Source organism: Lepeophtheirus salmonis, chromosome 8 (assembly GCF_016086655.4).
Source record: "Lepeophtheirus salmonis chromosome 8, UVic_Lsal_1.4, whole genome shotgun sequence".
Taxonomy (NCBI): domain Eukaryota; kingdom Metazoa; phylum Arthropoda; class Copepoda; order Siphonostomatoida; family Caligidae; genus Lepeophtheirus; species Lepeophtheirus salmonis.
The window spans coordinates 6,741,967-6,761,588 of NC_052138.2; the positions used below are offsets into that span (position 1 = coordinate 6,741,967).

At 29.6% G+C, this 19,622-nt stretch overlaps 2 protein-coding genes across 2 annotated transcripts; both read right to left on the reverse strand.

Moving 5' to 3' along the window:
- Positions 1 to 3,741: 3,741 nt before the first annotated feature.
- On the reverse strand, positions 3,742 to 6,545 carry LOC121123624 (uncharacterized). The gene is made up of 13 exons (XM_071890750.1): positions 6,519 to 6,545; positions 6,409 to 6,456; positions 5,623 to 5,676; positions 5,519 to 5,551; positions 4,872 to 4,925; positions 4,587 to 4,781; positions 4,477 to 4,506; positions 4,380 to 4,412; positions 4,280 to 4,309; positions 4,201 to 4,227; positions 4,114 to 4,140; positions 4,032 to 4,052; positions 3,742 to 3,951 (listed from the first exon to the last, which is right to left on the reverse strand). Exons 6-13 carry the CDS (start codon positions 4,705 to 4,707, stop codon positions 3,839 to 3,841), a joined length of 402 nt encoding a protein of 133 aa, XP_071746851.1. The 5' UTR covers positions 4,708 to 4,781; positions 4,872 to 4,925; positions 5,519 to 5,551; positions 5,623 to 5,676; positions 6,409 to 6,456; positions 6,519 to 6,545; the 3' UTR covers positions 3,742 to 3,838.
- On the reverse strand, positions 6,519 to 8,119 carry LOC139906241 (uncharacterized). Its single transcript, XM_071890749.1, has 9 exons — positions 8,027 to 8,119; positions 7,789 to 7,968; positions 7,704 to 7,724; positions 7,594 to 7,641; positions 7,313 to 7,366; positions 7,209 to 7,241; positions 6,816 to 6,869; positions 6,602 to 6,759; positions 6,519 to 6,539 (listed from the first exon to the last, which is right to left on the reverse strand). Exons 1-8 carry the CDS (start codon positions 8,082 to 8,084, stop codon positions 6,620 to 6,622), a joined length of 588 nt encoding a protein of 195 aa, XP_071746850.1. The 5' UTR covers positions 8,085 to 8,119; the 3' UTR covers positions 6,519 to 6,539; positions 6,602 to 6,619.
- Between the last annotated feature and the right edge of the window lie 11,503 nt (positions 8,120 to 19,622).

Below are 19,622 nucleotides of genomic sequence, written 5' to 3' on the forward strand. Positions count from 1 at the left end.
GTTTCTTTTAAATAGAAATCCTCGTATTAAAATAAATTGAATGAAGAATTTTTGTTATTTCTTGGCTGTAAAGGAGGGGCGGGCGCTCCATTATTAAGTTCTTAATATTGTAGGAAGTCTGGATGGGGATGTCACCTACTGATGAAAATCGTGTGTATTTTGGGCATGTTAAAAAAAAGTAACTGAAAATCAACATGGTAACTCTGACAATTTGAAGAATGTTTTGTAAGAGAAATAGGTTAATACTTAAGACCTTTCATTTGATCAGCAGCAATAGCTGTGACAAGGGAGGAAGGAGAGAAGGAAATAAATAAAGGCATTTGCTTGAATTACTCTGATGTTCATCAAGGCTTACAATTATAACTCAGCAACAAATCCTCAGATTCTGCCTTTTTTGAGTACACACGAATGTTCAATCAGGTTTGAAAATATTTAAATCTATTTTGAAATGAATGTTTACAAATCAGGAATTAATCCTGTGGGGGTACACATGGGGTGGTATGGATCGATTGTACCCTCCATACCACCCCAAATTAAAGATTCCTTGTTTTTTTACAAGAAAATCGAATATTTGATTTTGATATTAAAAGAAATGTTATAACTGCTTGTTTTGTCATGCACTTGAAAATTTGACCATTATATAAAACGATCAAATTGATACTATTCATCACAATCAACGATAAGAATTTATACACATATATTAGATTTAAAATATTATAATTAGTAAACATATTCTTTTGGATTTTTTTTTTTTTGTTGTGGATATAATTTTTATAGTTTAGGAAAATATTGAATAACAAAATGTAGACGCTAAGAAAAATAAGTACTATACTACGGCATTCTGGAACGAAACAAAGACACTTAACCTTTGACTAATGGGAGTAGTTAACAAAAATCTTATATTTTTACTACATACTTAGATATTTGAAAGAATATAATTGGAATAAGTGTAAATTGTAGTAAATAATCAATTATTACCAAATATATTATATGGTTAAACAATTAAGACAAAATAAATGAAAAAAATTAAATCAATTTACACTACACCATTATTTACAATTGATAAATAAAAAAAAATTTTATTTGTTAATATCATATTAATGTGTTTTATAGTTCTCAAGAATATAATCTATTATTTATTATCAATGAATACTGAAAATAAACTTTCTTATATACAGTTTTGTTACATCGTAAGCATTTAGTGTGATCCGTAATTTATTTATTGAATATTGATGTGGAGATCCTAAATCCTCACGATCGAATTATATTTAAATATAATGGCAAGTGATTTAGTAATTCAGAAAATGACTTCCGACTCACTAACTTTCGAAATATGTTAAACGAAATTCATATTTTCCAATATAAATCTACTGAAGTTATAAGATCACCGATAATTTATTAACATATTTATCACGTAAAAACTATTTATGCATATACAGGGCTTGGGAGCAAAACGTGGACAATTAATAAATGCTAATTATGTAATTAAAATAGAGAGGTTTTGTGATTTTTCATAATCACTTTTTTACGAATATTTATTTTATATTTCCAAACACTTTTTAAAACTCAAAAGTGGGTTTTTTTCTTTTTTCTTTTAGCTCAAAAGAAATGCTTAAAGTCCTAAAGTTTGTTTCTCAAAACATATATATATATATATTCAAGTACATTATATATTAAATAATATCGTACGAATAACCAGGTGGATTCTTGCTATATTAAGTAAATACGTATATAATATTAACGTAGATTATTATTCATGATATTTTAGGAATATTCATCTAAAAGTTGGGATTTTCAAACTCTCTGTAACACTTGTTTAACCCTCATATATTTTATTTTTTTCAATATTTAAAAGAGTGACATCATATTAATAAGTGTTTTACTGTTGTCGGTACAAGAGTTTGCTTAAAACATATGTACACGTATGTTTATGTGACAAGGAACACGAGAGCACGTGTTTGATGAAGGGAATATTAGTGTTGAAACTAGTGATGGGACGATTAATCGGATTCAAGAATCGGGATTTTTGTATGGAATCAGGATAGGCCTTTGAAAAGTTATATTTAATTTCCGATTCTTATTTAGTACTTTTCTAACTATTAAAAAAAATAGACTATGGGCTCATTATCATGGTTTAGTATAAAATAACTATTGAAAGTACACAATGTAACCTTGACATCTAATATATTAAACAAGTTCGGTACCATATATCTAGATTTATGTAGAATATATGAGAATTAAGCTTTAGAACATGTATTCTACAATGTTGATCCTACCAAAATTTGATATTGCATTCAAAAACCAGTCAAATTCAACTATTATTTAAGATTTAATTTCACCACTTAGTATCAAACTCAAATATTCTACAGAATTTAAACTGTTTAACAAATAAAAATTGGATTTAAAGTAGTTGCAAGGGCTATAAAAATACAAAGTTGTACGTTAACACTAAATTAAGAAAACTTTCCTTATTACTAGAAAATTTAAAGTTTGAAATATCTTTTCAAAAATATTTAATACTTTAAATTTATTCTTATAGAAAAAATTTTACCCAAAAAATTAAATTTTTTAATTTAATTTAATTTTCTGTGAATAACTATATATTTTTTAAATGTTTCTCGAAAAAATGTTATATTGGAAATCTAAAATTTTTTTCAAAAAACTAAATTTTTTGTGAATAGCTGTGGATTTTTGAAATTTTTTCCTAAGAAATTTAACTTTTTGTAAATAGTTGTGGATTTTTGAAAACAAAAATCAAACATATCTAAGAATGGAAATATCTCGGTTTAGAACAATAATTAGATAGATGTGAATTAACTTCTACAGTACTACCAATACAAGTTTTGTTGAGCGTTTCTTTGAAAAAGGAGTCAAGTTAGCGAAATACGACTTTAATGCATAGGCCAAAAACAATTTCTTAACAAAAAAGAAAGAAGAAATAACGAAGGAAGAAGTTGAGGTAATTGAGGAATTTTCAGAAAATTACAGCTTTAAGGTCCAGGATGCGGCTCAGGCTTTTCATTGGAATAAAGCATAGGCAACAATATACCCTTGACTTTACTATTATAAGAATAATAAGTAAGCTGTTTCACCACTCTTGCACTATTATATTTGATAACAACCATCACGATGTTATATCCGTACATTTATACAAAAAACGACTTGTCAATGATTTAAAGGAAAAATATTAAAAAATACATATATGTCTCCCATGGATGTGCAAGCCAATTTAGAAACTGTAAGCCTTCATGAACCTTACGTTTCACCAACAAGACATTCAATTGTCGGCTGAGTTGCATTTTTTAACATAAAAGACGGCAAGGGACCTTCAAATGGTATAGGTGGCACTATTAAAAGAAAAGCTACGAAAGAGAGCCAACGATTTTCTAATAGAAATAAAATTACAAGGCCGAATGGTTTATTAGAATACTCAAGATATATTTTTACATCGAAGAAGATTATTAAAATACGTTTCAAAAGTATTTTATTCTTTTTGTTCTTATAAAGTGCATATTAATTTTAGATTTTCAACATCTAAATTTAAATGTATAAGTTATATTTAATAGTAAATACTCTTAACCCTGCAACTGACAACAAATTAAACACCGCAGAATACTACATATTTTAACTAACTCATTATAATTAAATGAGTAAAATTTATTTATTTAAACACTAAAGTGGAATATTTATTAATACAAACTTCAAGGAAGTACTTTTTTTCAAAATAAGTAAACCAATCAATCACATAAAAATTGAATTTATTAAAATCAAACAAAATTATTCTTATTGATATTTACAATTTTTATACAAAAAGACAATGAAATTATATTTTTGGCATTCAAGGCACACATACACCGCATCTTTGTCGGCAATTTCGTCTTACAGCTGCATTGATGCCGCATATTGGAGATAAAATTATGCATCTTAAACGTCCTAATATATTGGTACATGCTGAAATAATATACAATGCAAGGTAAAAAATGATAAAACATGTATTATATTTCATTATTGTAAGTGAATTGAATACTTACGAATGGATGTAGTCCTTATTGCTAAAGTAAAAAAATTATAATTAGTTCAAATATGTGAGATTTTTGCTTTGAATAAACTTACAAGTAGTTGTAATTGTGTTCATAGTTGCTAGATTTATGAAAAATATACATTTAAATCAGTGAGTCATACAATTTAACTAAAACTTACTCGTTGCAGTTGTGATCGGAAATGGTGCTGAAAAAAATATAGGTATTTCAATAGGGTGGAAACTATAACATATACTTACTATTCGGAGGCAGGGTTCCAAATTGTGGTGCTATATTGTAAAATAAAAGTTATAATTTTATTAAATAATGCAATACAAGATATATCTCAAATGTACTTACTTTTATTAATATCTGGAGTTGAACTCATATCCTCTGTAGCCCAAGAAAAAAGAAAAAACATAATTGATTTACGCATTTAATATCCAATAAAACTCACCGGTTATTGCTATGGGCATAGGAATTAGTCCTGACAAAACAAAATGAAAGTATAAACAGAACGCAAATATCGTTTTTAATATAGTAAGTTTAATTTATGTGATTATATACTTGGACAATCTGGTTTGCAAATCCCTAAAACTGATAAACTATCTGGAGTAGCCATTCCATCAGGTAGTGTATGAACGGGGCAGAAATATACACCATCTCCTAAGCCTATGCTAATACACATACTAATCGACGTATTCCCGATAATAATCGGGAATTGACATTCCCTATCGTCAACCGTCAAACAACGTTCAGTGACTATAAGTGAATAAAATAGTTAATGATTTCAAGTGATAAATTGTATTGTTGATTAATTAAAGATGATGAGATAAGATAATTAGATTTTACCATTTGGTGCAATCGTTTCTTCCTCAATTGTTGTTAGAAGTAGGGAACAAGTAACTGTAAAATCAGAAAAAGCATCATTTATATTCTTTAATTGAGAAGACATTGAATCTTCACTACATTAAAATGTAAAGTTATTAGAAATAGCATTTACCATTATCAGTTGGGGTTTCGGAGTTCTTATGTCTATATTGGAGAAATAAAAGAAATATTTTCCTGAATGTATCATTCTATTAAAACTGAAAATTATATTTTACTTGATGGTGTAATTGTTCCATTCTGAATTGTTGATGGAAGTGGTGAGACAGTAACTGTAAAAGTGTAAAGGGATAATTAATGTTCTTCCATTAAAAAGAATTTAGTACAAATTGAATATAGATGGAGGGTTGAAGCGTGTCGTTCTTGCTATAAATGTATATTAATTACACAAATGGATATAAGAATGAACTTACAATTCAATGGTGTAAACACAGTGATTGTAACATCTTTTATAGATATTCTTAGTTACATGAATCAATTATAACTTTAGTTAACTTACTATTAGCTACAGTAACTTTAAAATCAGAAAAAGCATCATTTATATTCTTTAATTGAGAAGACATTTAATCTTCATTACATTAAAATGTAAAGTTATTAGAAATAGCATTTACCATTATCAGTCGGGGGTTTCGGAGTTCTTATGTCTATATTGGAGAAATAAAAGAAATATTTTCCTGAATGTATCATTCTATTAAAACTGAAAATTATATTTTACTTGATGGTGTAATTGTTCCATTCTGAATTGTTGATGGAAGTGGTGAGACAGTAACTGTAAAAGTGTAAAGGGATAATTAATGTTCTTCCATTAAAAAGAATTTAGTACAAATTGAATATAGATGGAGGGTTGAAGCGTGTCGTTCTTGCTATAAATGTATATTAATTACACAAATGGATATAAGAATGAACTTACAATTCAATGGTGTAAACACAGTGATTGTAACATCTTTTATAGATATTCTTAGTTACATGAATCAATTATAACTTTAGTTAACTTACTATTAGCTACAGTTGTTTTAATAAAATCAGAAAAAGCATCATTTATATTCTTTAATCCTAGAGATGAGAAGACATTTAATCTTAATTACATTAAAATCTAAAGTTATTAGAAATAGCATTTACCATTATCAGTAGGGGTTTCGGAGTTCTTATGTCTATATTGGAAAATAAATAAATATTTTCCTGAATGTATCATTCTATTAAAACTGAAAATTATATTTTACTTGATGGTGTAATTGTTCCATTCTGAATTGTTGATGGAAGTGGTGAGACAGTAACTGTAAAAGTGTAAAGGGATAATTAATGTTCTTCCATTAAAAAGAATTTAGTACAAATTGAATATAGATGGAGGGTTGAAGCGTGTCGTTCTTGCTATAAATTTATATTAATTACACAAATGGATATAAGAATGAACTTACAATTCAATGGTGTAAACACAGTGATTGTAACATCTTTTATAGATATTCTTAGTTACATGAATCAATTATAACTTTAGTTAACTTACTATTAGCTGCAGTTGTTTTAATTGGTGGAAAAGTTGGTGTTGGTAGAGCTACAAAATTTTAGTTAGTTAGCAGGTAGATTAGTTGAGATTCAATACGTTTAATGACTTACGTTGATCAGGTGTCGGCTGTCCTAGAGATGGAAAAATTTTTTTTTAGTACATTGATGCTGTAATTAATTTTAAATCTAATTACTTGGACAATTAGCAAAAGTTATTGCTGTTTTCCATGTAAACCATTTACTACATCATTGGTAGGGCACCAAAAATTTGATCCCCAATTCTTATGTCTTGATTTGTTTCCTTGGTAAACAAATGGAAAGATACATATTAAACCATTTTTTGTCTTGCAATCTGTAAATGTCATTCATCAATGTATCATTCTATGAAAACTGAAAATTATATTTTACTTGATGGTGTAATTGTTCCATTCTGAATTGTTGATGGAAGTGGTGAGACAGTAACTGTAAAAGTGTAAAGGGATAATTAATGTTCTTCCATTAAAAAGAATTTAGTACAAATTGAATATAGATGGAGGGTTGAAGCGTGTCGTTCTTGCTATAAATGTATATTAATTACACAAATGGATATAAGAATGAACTTACAATTCAATGGTGTAAACACAGTGATTGTAACATCTTTTATAGATATTCTTAGTTACATGAATCAATTATAACTTTAGTTAACTTACTATTAGCTACAGTAACTTTAAAATCAGAAAAAGCATCATTTATATTCTTTAATTGAGAAGACATTTAATCTTCATTACATTAAAATGTAAAGTTATTAGAAATAGCATTTACCATTATCAGTCAGAGGTTTTGGAGTTCTTATGTCTATATTGGAGAAATAAAAGAAATATTTTCCTGAATGTATCATTCTATTAAAACTGAAAATTATATTTTACTTGATGGTGTAATTGTTCCATTCTGAATTGTTGATGGAAGTGGTGAGACAGTAACTGTAAAAGTGTAAAGGGATAATTAATGTTCTTCCATTAAAAAGAATTTAGTACAAATTGAATATAGATGGAGGGTTGAAGCGTGTCGTTCTTGCTATAAATTTATATTAATTACACAAATGGATATAAGAATGAACTTACAATTCAATGGTGTAAACACAGTGATTGTAACATCTTTTATAGATATTCTTAGTTACATGAATCAATTATAACTTTAGTTAACTTACTATTAGCTGCAGTTGTTTTAATTGGTGGAAAAGTTGGTGTTGGTAGAGCTACAAAATTTTAGTTAGTTAGCAGGTAGATTAGTTGAGATTCAATACGTTTAATGACTTACGTTGATCAGGTGTCGGCTGTCCTAGAGATGGAAAAATATTTTTTTTTAGTACATTGATGCTGTAATTAATTTTAAATCTAATTACTTGGACAATTGGAGTGGCAAATTCCGTAGTTATTGCTGTTTTCCATGTAAACTCCATTTACTACATCATTGGTAGGGCACCAAAAATTTGATCCCCAATCAGCATTGGTACAACTTGAATATTTGTTTCCTCGGTAAACAAATGGAAAGATACATATTAAACCATCGTTTGTCTTGCAATCTGTAAATGTTATACCTATAACTATCTAAACAATTAACATATTTTAACAATAGTTTACTTTGTGAAAAACTAGGATCGACATTTAAAAAAAGTACAAGGACTAAAAGAGACTTCATTGTAGTTCCTATTCGTAAATATCACGACTGAAAATCCATGTCATACAAATATAAGATTTAAACATATATTTTAACATTTGTATAACTATGAATGTGATCATAATTCGATTTAATCTTTGAAAGGATCTGACAAGACAATATTATAAAAAAGTTGTTTTGATTTATATTTATTTGAGAAATGTATTATTTCAAAAAATGAATGTGTCATCTGTACCTATGTTATATGTCCTATATTACCCTATCATAACATGAAAAAAATACTCTATTGACATTGTTTTAATGTTGAGTTATATGTAGCTTCAAAGAGTTACTTCATTTATTATGAAATACTGTATGCAAGGAATACTGTTAAATGAACTCCTTCTCTCTGACTTTTTATGAACAACAAAAACCCATTATTTTCATCCGTATGATGACACAAGGTCTGAAAAGTCTCGAGCTTAACAAAGAAAATACGATTTATTTTTGTTTCAAATTAGCTTTTTGTGTATCTTGTATAAGTGTGTCCACATGTCATACTTTCTCTTTCTATCTCGAAATGGGAGCCAACGACAGAGAATAGTTAAAATTCCATTCTCGCAACCAAGGAAAATTGAGTTGTAGGACGCAAAGCGAAACGAGGAAAATATTGACGGAGGAAGAGGAGAAGGATCTCGTCTTTTTCAGGTTTTTCGGTTTATTAGCACTTCCAAGGGTCACCTCATTAGATTGTAGGGAAGACGTTGTGAATTTGGATCTTATGGCGTAATTGGAAGAGGGAAGGGGTGACTCGGTGTCCATCCGTTGAATGAGGAATGAGGCCAAAGGAGATCATTTCTAATTATGTAAGGTATTACGACTTTTTCTTATATCTACCATGAATCATGACAGTAGACAGGAATACTTTGTACGGTAGTTGTAGGGTTCAAATTTCTTCTTGGACGTCGATGAACTCGGATAAGAGTAAATTCACAGCCTAACTGAATGTTTATTTTCTGTATTTAAGCATGCCCTTCCACACAATGAGACCTTCCATCTACTTTCGTGGGGTAGTCTTACATAATTAGATATGATCTCCTCATCCCTCAGTCAACGGATGGACTCCGATATAACTCATCCTCCTCCCCTCCTCTGAATACTCCAGAGCCAAATTCACAATTTCTTCTACACAATGATATCTTCCATGTACATTTGTGACCCTTCGAAGTGTTAATTACTCGAAAAAGTCGAGTGCCTTCTCCTTTTCCTCAGTCAATATATTCTTCGCGTTCCTTCGCTTAACGTACCGAAGTTATTTCCTTACTATTAAAAGGTTGTGAGAATTGAATTTCAATTTTCCGCTATCGCTGTCCCCAATTTGAAATAGAAAGAGAAAGTATGAAGTGTGGGCAAACTTTTCTATTTTTTAGTTTCTATTTATTTCAACTAATTTAAATGATTATGTTGTCCCCTCCCTAAAAAATGGTCTTATTGTAGTGTTCTACGAACACCACCAACGGACCGGAGTAAAGCCAATAAGAAATCCTTTGGATTGGGGGTACAATCATACACTAAAACATATTATTCTATCAGGAATTACACTTAAAAGGATGTACACAGATATAACTATTAAAATATATCAACTCGTAAACAAAAGGTACATTACTATCTATTTAAAACAAATCTCTACGTCATGAGCTAAAAGTATAAAAAAACTGAAAATTGATGTTTGATGATAATATTGAAAGAAAGAGAAAAAACAGAGAAAAAAATTGAAAGATTATTAAGAAAATGACAAAAATTTCAATTAAACATCAAGTTTTATTTGGAACATTTATAAGCAAATGAATTTCCAGTGTTATTTGAAACGCAAATCCCTTATTCATAAATAACTTAACCCCCTATTTAGTCCCCTTGAGCTGTAAAAAACGGTTTTTGGATTTTGGGTACAGCTTATATGACCTCCCCAAAAATCAAACCCCACCTCTTAGCCTGTCCTAGATCAAAAGAGGGACCCATGCAAAATTTCTTCATCCTAGGTTCAATGGCGTGGGAACGTATAAAGGACATCGAGGAACACACAATCTCTCTTTTCTATATTTACAGATAATTGCTTGAGTTCAAGACAAGGATGAGAGTCAATTATGCAAGGCAGAAAGTCAGTTGTTAGTTTGTTATTGCAATATTTAATGTTTAGTCTACATATATGTTACTTTTGAGTGAAGATGGATATGCCTTCATTACTTCAACATAAATATATACTGAGTTTTTTCAGGAATTCAATTATCTTTCCTTAGATTCTCATTAAGATCGTTCAAACAAAAACATTAATGTATCCATAGAAATGAATTTTATTAACTAAAAAAAGAAACTTTTTTTCAAAAAAAAAGAAGTGTCATATTTTGACCTTATAATCACGCATCATAAACATGGCTTAAAAGACTAATTTAAAAAAAAAATTTCATAAAATTCAAAATATTTTTTTTGCAAAAATATTTCAAATATTAGATTTAAAAAAAAAAAAACATATTCACATTGTTGAAAACTGTTGAAACTCTGTCTTAAAGCGATTTTGACTATTTTATGTAAACCAAAGGAGTTGTGTGAAATAAATATACCTGTTCTTAGATCCAGCCCTGGGTTAGCAAATGCAAGACAATTAGCTGCATTTCAAATTAAATATTATTGAAGGGACAATTCAAAAAAAAAAAAAAAGTAATAATCCCGATGTCCCAAATATCATTTTTGTTAATTATATCCAAAATCTATTTACAAAAAATAAAAACTTGAGAAAAAAATTTGCAAATCCCCAGCAGTTCTCAAAAAAATCAAAAATTAAATTTCATATATATATTTTTTTTTTTTTTTCATAATAAATAGTTCAATACCAGTAATAAATAAGAATTGAAATTGCAAATTAAATATTATTGCCCCGATGTTGATACCATTTCCAACTCCGATTAATCGTCCCATCAGTATTAAAAATATTAAAATATAAAACATATCAGAAATATAATAATTAAAATACTGTAAAATCTCGAAAAAATAAATCCAAGACCCCTTCATGGACTTGCCATCTCCAACTGGAGAGAGACGGCTTCTAGGATATCCATTGAATGTAGTATATATTTATGATGGAGTCAAATAATAGATGATAATTAGAATGGCCCATGTTATAATTAATTAATGCATTTTTAGAATAAGAAATTGCAGCTTGTACAATGTGGTTATACAAGTTCCAACTTGCACGGAAATTGCAAGGGTCACGGATATTTTTTGAAAAAAAAATCGAAAAATTACAACATTTTGGTAAAAAATTTGAAAAATTAAATTTTTCCAGAAAATAAACACTTCAAAATATGTGAATTTAATAATCGGGATTATTACTTTTTTTTTTTTTTTGAATTGTCCTTCAATAATATTTAATTTGAAATGCAGCATTTGCTAACCCAGGGCTGGATCTAAGAACAGGTATATTTTTTTCACACAACTCCTTTGGTTTACATAAAATAGTCAAAATTGCTTTAAGACAGAGTTTCAACAGTTTTCAACAATGTGAATATGTTTTGTTTTTTTTAAATCTAATATTTGAAATATTTTTGCAAAAAAAATATTTTGAATTTTATGAAATTTTTTTTTTTAAATTAGTCTTTTAAGCCATGTTTATGATGCGTGATTATAAGGTTAAAATATGACACTTCTTTTTTTTTGGAAAAAAGTTTCTTTTTTTAGTTAATAAAATTCATTTCTATGGATACATTAATGTTTTTGTTTGAACGATCTTAATGAGAATCTAAGGAAAGATAATTGAATTCCTGAAAAAACTCAGTATATATTTATGTTGAAGTAATGAAGGCATATCCATCTTCACTCAAAAGTAACATATATGTAGACTAAACATTAAATATTGCAATAACAAACTAACAACTGACTTTCTGCCTTGCATAATTGACTCTCATCAATCAAAAGAAAAAAATATTCATAAAAATACATCCACATTGCTTCGGTAGATGTGCATTGTACAGGACTTCTGCCGCAGGATTATAGATATATGTATTTGTTTAATTTTTTTTCTTTAGGGGGGAGGGACTTGGTTTTTGGAATTTTGCCAAAAATTTAATTATTCGTGAATTTACAAATATTTTCCCTACGCTTTTCATAATATATTACTATGCAATATTATACTCCAGTATCGAATTGAAGACTCATAGTCTAAGTTTTTAATATTATCAAATATATATATATATATGTAATTCATTTTAAAAATAGTTGTTTAATAATATGATAGTCTGATATTTCTTAAGAAAGGAATAGGAGTTGGTATAATTGACTTATTTGGCTAACTACCAACTGATTTTGGGCCTTTTCTCCCTTTCTTTTTTGAAGAAAGGTTGTGTGATATACAAAAGATAACGACATACTTAGAGCCAAATAAACTTTTGTACATGAACCCCTAATTATTTTGGCTTCAAATGAATTTCTTTTGCAATTTGAAAAAAAATCAAAAAAATTTACAAAGACCAAGCCCCTCAAGATATAACCCTGCGGACGCCCCTGACTTACGCCTTCTTCCAAATAACTCCACTAATACTCCACGTTGGTGTATATACGTTCTAATTTTCTATTGTTCTGACTTAACTTGTGTCTATTGACTATTAAAATAATTTAATAGGAATGTTTACACTTAACAAAGATTTTTTTTTGGGGGAAATATTTGAAAACTTCTTGAAAGACTCTTTGTTGTGTTTTAGATTCATATTATGTACTAATTTTTTATGCATCTTTTTTTTTACACTTGAATAAAAATTACGTTTATTAAACGCCACACCCAAAGAGCTTTTTAAAACTTTTTTTCTCGAGTTATATACAGGATATATGAACGAAATCCGTCGCTTTTGATCCATCTACTTTAAATTAACATAAAATAGATTTTTTATTAAACTTAATTCAAAAAATTGAGACAGAGCTGCAGATACAATCAAAATAATTATATCTCACTCGATTTAGCCTCTATTTGCCTCAATAACCGTTGAACCACTATCATTAAATTTTCTTTTGCAGGACACGGCCATACGCACATCAAAAAGATGTTCAGATATCCAAAGAGCATAGTCTACGACGTCCACAACCGCTGGAAAGAGCTTGGGCATATAAGAGAAAATCTCACAAGTCCCGTAGTGATCAAAAACGCACTTTCATATTTCTCGCAGCACTGGAACGATCCTTGAAGTCATCTCCTGGTTTAACACTCTTTCCAAAAAGCACAAAGACACAGTCTCCAGAGGCATAAAAACTGACCTGAGGATGAATTCATACCGCTTCTAAATACGACATTCCCTACAGAAAAAATGAAGGCCATCTGGGCTGCCCTCGTATGAAAATTGCTGAACGATTTTAAGTGTCATGGCAACCAAAGTATCTTTTATTCGGAAGAGAAACAATGGAATGCTGACAGATCCCACAACATGCAGAATGATGCATGAATGCCACAGTGAGAGCTAATATCCCCCACGTCTATAAAACCAAATTTCCAGCCATTATCATGACCCACATTGGGAGCAAATGTAGTGTCGTGCCCCCATCTTCTTTTAGCCAAAGAAGAGGGTGGGTACTGACAGGGGCTGTGAAATTTTGTCTGACCGAGTGATATCTTGGATGAAAGCTGAGATCAATTGTGTCGAGTTACCTGTTTCAATAAGACTCGGCCACCTCTCACAAGGCCTGCAAGACCCAAAAATTGTTTAAAGAAGAGAAGGTATCATTTTGAATCCCCCACACCTGGCCCTCCAACTCTCCCAAAGTGAATCCACCGGATTGCTTCTAATAGGGGGAGTTTGCCAGAAGGTTTCTGATAATTCACATAACAGCATCGACTCCTTGAAGGCATCCATTCTCAAGTACCATAGTTTTCACAAAATGTGGGCGGGGGAGTTACTCAGTGATGGTTCCATCCAGATATACATGATTGGGCAGTCATAAATGTGAAGGGACATGTTAACACCCCAATGGCCTATTAAATAATGAAGAAGAAAAAAGTGAAAACGCAATAAATGAGTATCCATTTCTAATTTCCAACCTTAGTTTTCATTGTAGTACAGATACCTTCATTAAATATATGTTTGTCCTGAGGGTACATCTTGTACTGCTAATAAAAATAATAGAAACAGAAAATGAACGTGGTGTACCCTGGAAGGAGAGCAATTGTGTGGTAAGGATGTGATATTAGATCAGCTGCATGCAGCCGTGGGAGAAAATAAATTAGCACAAATTCCATAGCAAGGACAATTAACTCTGCTGTTGATTCTCAATTCTACTTATGCTCCAACCCTGACTTACACTTAAAACTCCCGAGCCAACCCTCAATCTAACTCTTCGTCTTTCATGAGCAGAGGCACTAGTTCTTACTAAGTTGCTCTATCTGTAAGAAATATATACTAATGGCAATAGGAAAATATAAAAACATGTTAAGATGACGAACTAGAAAAACCACTCCTGTTTTCTGGGTAATATTTTATACACTTCTAGCTATTTCCCTAAAGTAAATAAATACTCTCACACAAATTTTCTTTCACATTCTGAAGTCAAAAGATGTATTTGGGTATACCAAACGACTTCTCTGGTAGAATTATCCTTCATAAACCTGAAAATTTTATCAATTTATATACAAAAAATGCTCAGGAAGAATGATTTAAAAAGAGGAATGTGTATTCCTACAATATTCCTTACATCTTGAAAAGAAATGTTATGAGGGGATCAAGATTAGGGTTGCAATTATTTCAATTTTTAGGAAAAGTAAATGGCTGAGGCTAAAAAAATGATTCTTAATAGTACAAGAAACATTTAAAAAAGGTTCCTTTCCCATTTTAAATGAATTACCCTTCAAAAAACTATTTGCATTTTATCATGGAAGATCAACAGAATTATGAATGCTCATATCAAACTTTTCATGCCTAGCTGAAGACATTAAAACATCCCTTCCAGACGTCGATGACTCTTTTAAGAACAAACTCAGCAGGGATCAAAAGTACTTTATAGAAATTTGATCAAATCTTCAAAATGGACCACATTCAATAAAAAAGCCTTCCCTAATAAAGCATTCTGGAACTGTCCACAATGCTAGATGGATTACTACAGCATCCACTCTTCTGAGACTCTAACTCTAAACCAAACATCCACCAGAAGAACTTAAAAGATTGGGAGTGATCATTCTTAACATTTATGGACCAACTTTTGTTTAAATTCAAAAGAATCATCATGTTAGATATGCTTCTCAGCACTATTTCTTTGCATTACATCAAGGACGTCAGCATCTTACAAAAGAAGAACAAGATGTAGTTGCAAATTCATTCAAAGTTAACTCATTCGTTGCATACATAGAAGCTATACTTTTAGGCTCATTGTTTGACTCGGACAAAAATACCAGAAGGATAACAGTCAATATCATCATGCAAGACAGAGAAAAAAGAAATACTACTGGATCAGTTAGGGGATATATTCAGAAGGCTGATTATTTAAACTTCAATAAAAAGTTATTTGGAGTTTGTTGATTTATCATCAATTCCAAATAGTTTTTTAAAAGAACCTCCTTTCACTTTTAACATAAAGAAAGAAACATTTCTGAAGTGTATTTATTATTCATAGTTTAGTTTAATATTAATTATTGAAAATAAGTAAACTTAGGGACGAAAAATTGATAAGGCCCAGATGTGTTGTGAAAAAATCCGTATTTTAATAAACAAATCGATTTTTTTTTATAAAACAAAAAATATTTTTTATGCACAAATTACATAGCAAAAATAAATTGTTGTTGATGTAAAATCATTTTTGGAGACTTTTTATTAACTAACCGGAATTAAACAACTTGAGCTTAATAAATTTACAATAAAATAAATTGTCTAATTATTTGGAAAAAAATTATATTTATATGTGGAGAAAGACGTCGATTGAAGTTGATTGAAATTTGGCTCATTACCCTTTTGAACCACCTCTAAATATTTTTTTAACTCCTCAAACTTTTCACAAATGTTTTTATTTACAATTTTATTTCATTTCTTAACCTAGGGCATTTACTCTTCATAAAGAAAAATGAACTTATTCTCGCCGTAATGATGATGTCAAAAAATTATAATTAAATTAATTAAAATATTTCTTGAAATTATTATTATAATTTATTATTATATTTCTTAAGAAGATATTTATTTATTTCTGAAGTCAGGGACACTTATGATTTTAGGTCATTTTTATCAGGAACTTTTTTGTAAAGAAAGTGAAGCAAGAAATTAATATTTGATAAAATATGATAAAATACAAGTCATTAATCAAATATTGTCATTAAAGGTTGAGGATGGATAGATAAATAGGAAAGGGAATTCATTCCAATTTATTTTAACTTAATGTCGTATAAGCAAAGACGTACATTTTAGAATAGATAATAGATAAAAAGTGCATTATTATTGATTGGATTTGCTCCTTACTTTAGTAATAAGGTTTATATGAGCCTTATATATGGGAATCAAAATCAGTTCTGTTCCTATTATTTCTCCAGCAAAAAAATGCCTCAATTTTTAAAATGTAGTATTTCCACTTAAATTATGATAAAGTATTTATCTTTTGTAATTCATATACATATTTTTGATTGGAGAAAGAATCATCTAGCTGCCTTAAGGAAATATTGCAGGGGCGTGCATGTAGCATCGAATATGCAGGGGCGTCCACAGGATTCAATTTTTTGGAAGGGTTTGGTTTTTGGAATTATTCGAAAAAAATTATAAGAAAAAAATTCAAACAGCATTTTTATATATACTTAACCTTATGCAAGGTATTCTAATGGCGAATTATGTTATCATCTTTTAGTGGTCTCCAAGCAAACAAAACACATTGGTTTCCATTTGAAATTGGTGAAGAGTTAGTCTTCTGCTAACTTTTGGCTGAAAAATGCGATTATCGGGGTCAAACTTTCTCTTTTTGCCGCTGCTAGCTCCCATGGCTCATAAGTTTGTTCTTATCAAATGCAACAAGGAACCAGCTATTGTTTGGGTATGGCACCCTCTATCGGTCAACTGTATAATTACGTTTTTTCCTTTAAAAATTCTTATAAATTATTATTGATCTATTTGGTGGCCAAAATGAGTGAGGACAAGGGCCATGTATTATGGGATATTCACATCGATCTAGCATCAGTTAACAGTTACGCAGGGAAGTCTCGGCCATTGCAGACGCATAATATCTATATAACACTCGTTTGAGTGATTTGATGTGAATGTTTTTGTGAAAATGGACCAAAACTTCTTTTTGTCTGGAAAAGTAATGGCAACTGTTTTTGGGATAGTCATGGAGTTATTTTAATGGATTATCTCCAAAAAGAAAAAACCATTATAATATCATTCTCCACATCATTACTTGACAAGCTGAAGGCATACTTTCATCAAATGAAGAGGCAATCACCTGTGGGACAATTATTTTGCAGAAGTAAACACCAAGTACTATTTGGATGGATTACAAAGATGTTAGCAATGTTGGGGGAAGTACGTAGAGTAACAAGGAGACTATCCTGAAAAAAAAAAAATCTTGTCTCTTTGTTAGGTCGGAAACTTTTCGGAACCCCCTCGTATATGTATAATAAGAGACCCCGTTGTTACTTATATTGTACCTCGAAACCTTTAAATATTTTGAAAGAGGGTCAATCAATTCAGTAAGAATACGTCCAACGCAATATGTAAATCATTAATTTTTCAAATTTATCAATTATCCTTACTTTTTTTTTTAGTCACAACAAACCTATGAGCTGAAAACATACTTGAAAGTGTCAACCTTATTTGAATGATTTATTTTTTTTTTAAATAAGGATTAAAAACAGATTTGCTGCCTTGTTGAAGATTATACTGCGTAGTTCATGGAACCCTACAGGTAAATCATAAATAATATATTCATATAATACGACATAACATTACTGCTACACAAATGTGGACTGAATTTTGTTGACAGCTCTCTTTCATTCTTCTTCTTTTCCACTCATCACGTGTTCTGAACATGGACTGGTTGAAGAATAGTATCATAGTTTTGAAGAATTGGACCAGAATTGGTAGAGTACCTACTGATTTTAGCCGTTGGTATTTATTTTCATATAAAAAGCTGTATGCTACAATGAAGGTTAGGACGTCCCAAATGAAGGAATTACTACAAAATAAATACACATGTTTAGAGTGTTTGTACCTGACATCACAATTTTGATGTTGTTCATTTTGGGGCCCTACACAACGAAGTTTATAATCATTATACCCATTTTTTTATTAACATAATGGGAAATATTGGAAGTCAAAATTGAGCCGAAAAATAAAAGGACTTAATCCTATCTGTATATAAAAATTTTATCACTCAATTGCCATGTTTATATATATATATGACCCCAAAATGTATTTATAATATATCGTTATACAATCTTCTTTCAGTGTTGGATACTAGCAAAGGATTTAGATTTAGAGTTGCTTGTGGTTAGGAAGGAGTAGACAATCACGTTCACAATGGTCAATATGATTTCTTCTTAAGGTTTAGACCCCTTGAGTGCGAGCGAGTATTCTAATATAGCGCCTATATATTATATCAAATAAATAATCATTAAATAATACATTTTTATTTGAATTCATCGAATAATTATTGTATTAATCATAACAATTTTTTATAAGCTTTATGTACATAATAACATTTATGCATGAAAAAAAAAATGTCTAGAGGAGAAGTCCATCTTTTATTTTTGTAAAAAAAAATGGCCAAGTCGAAATTCACAAAGAAAATTGTAAAAAACTGTTTTGCACTATTTTTGTAAAAAAAAAAGTAATAAAAATGATTTATGGAATTCCCCAATTTTTTCCCCCAAAAAGCTATATTTATCAAATTTTGTAACACAAAAAATTTAATTTTTGGATTTTTTTCGAAAAAAATCCAAACACAAGGAAGCCCCCTAAAAAAAATATTCATATAATCATACGGAGTCCTCTGCTGTTTTAATGGCAAGGAGACTATATTTCCCTTTAACTATCAAACATTTCTTGTCCTTAATCGATCAAAAAATATAATTGTACAAATCAATCCATTTTTAAGGGTTCTTAGTGAATATGAATTTGATTTATTTCGAATATGACTGTTTATCAATGACATCAAGTAGTATTCAATTCAAGTCTTAAATCTTTTGTTATTCTTAAAGCCATTTGATCTGAGTTTTATCAAGGTTTTTTTTTAAATGAAATTTGTCCATTTTATGCAGTAAAAATATCCATTTTGAGCCTCCAAGATCGCGTACCCTTTAATTATGACGTAAGTGAAAATGCTCTATTCAAATAACTAACAAATAAAATAAGGAAATTATCAACTTGTGACGCAACATGAAAAGTTGCCTGATTCTATCAAAAAAAAAAATCATAATCAATTTTTTTGACGTAAAAATGATGTTACCTACAATTAATAAGATATTGTGCTTTATACCTACATGCATAAATGACAAGTTGAGTTCTGACGAATCTGAAAAATATTTCTCGCAGATGTTATAATATGCATTATTTAGTCATTTATAGTTTGAATATTTGT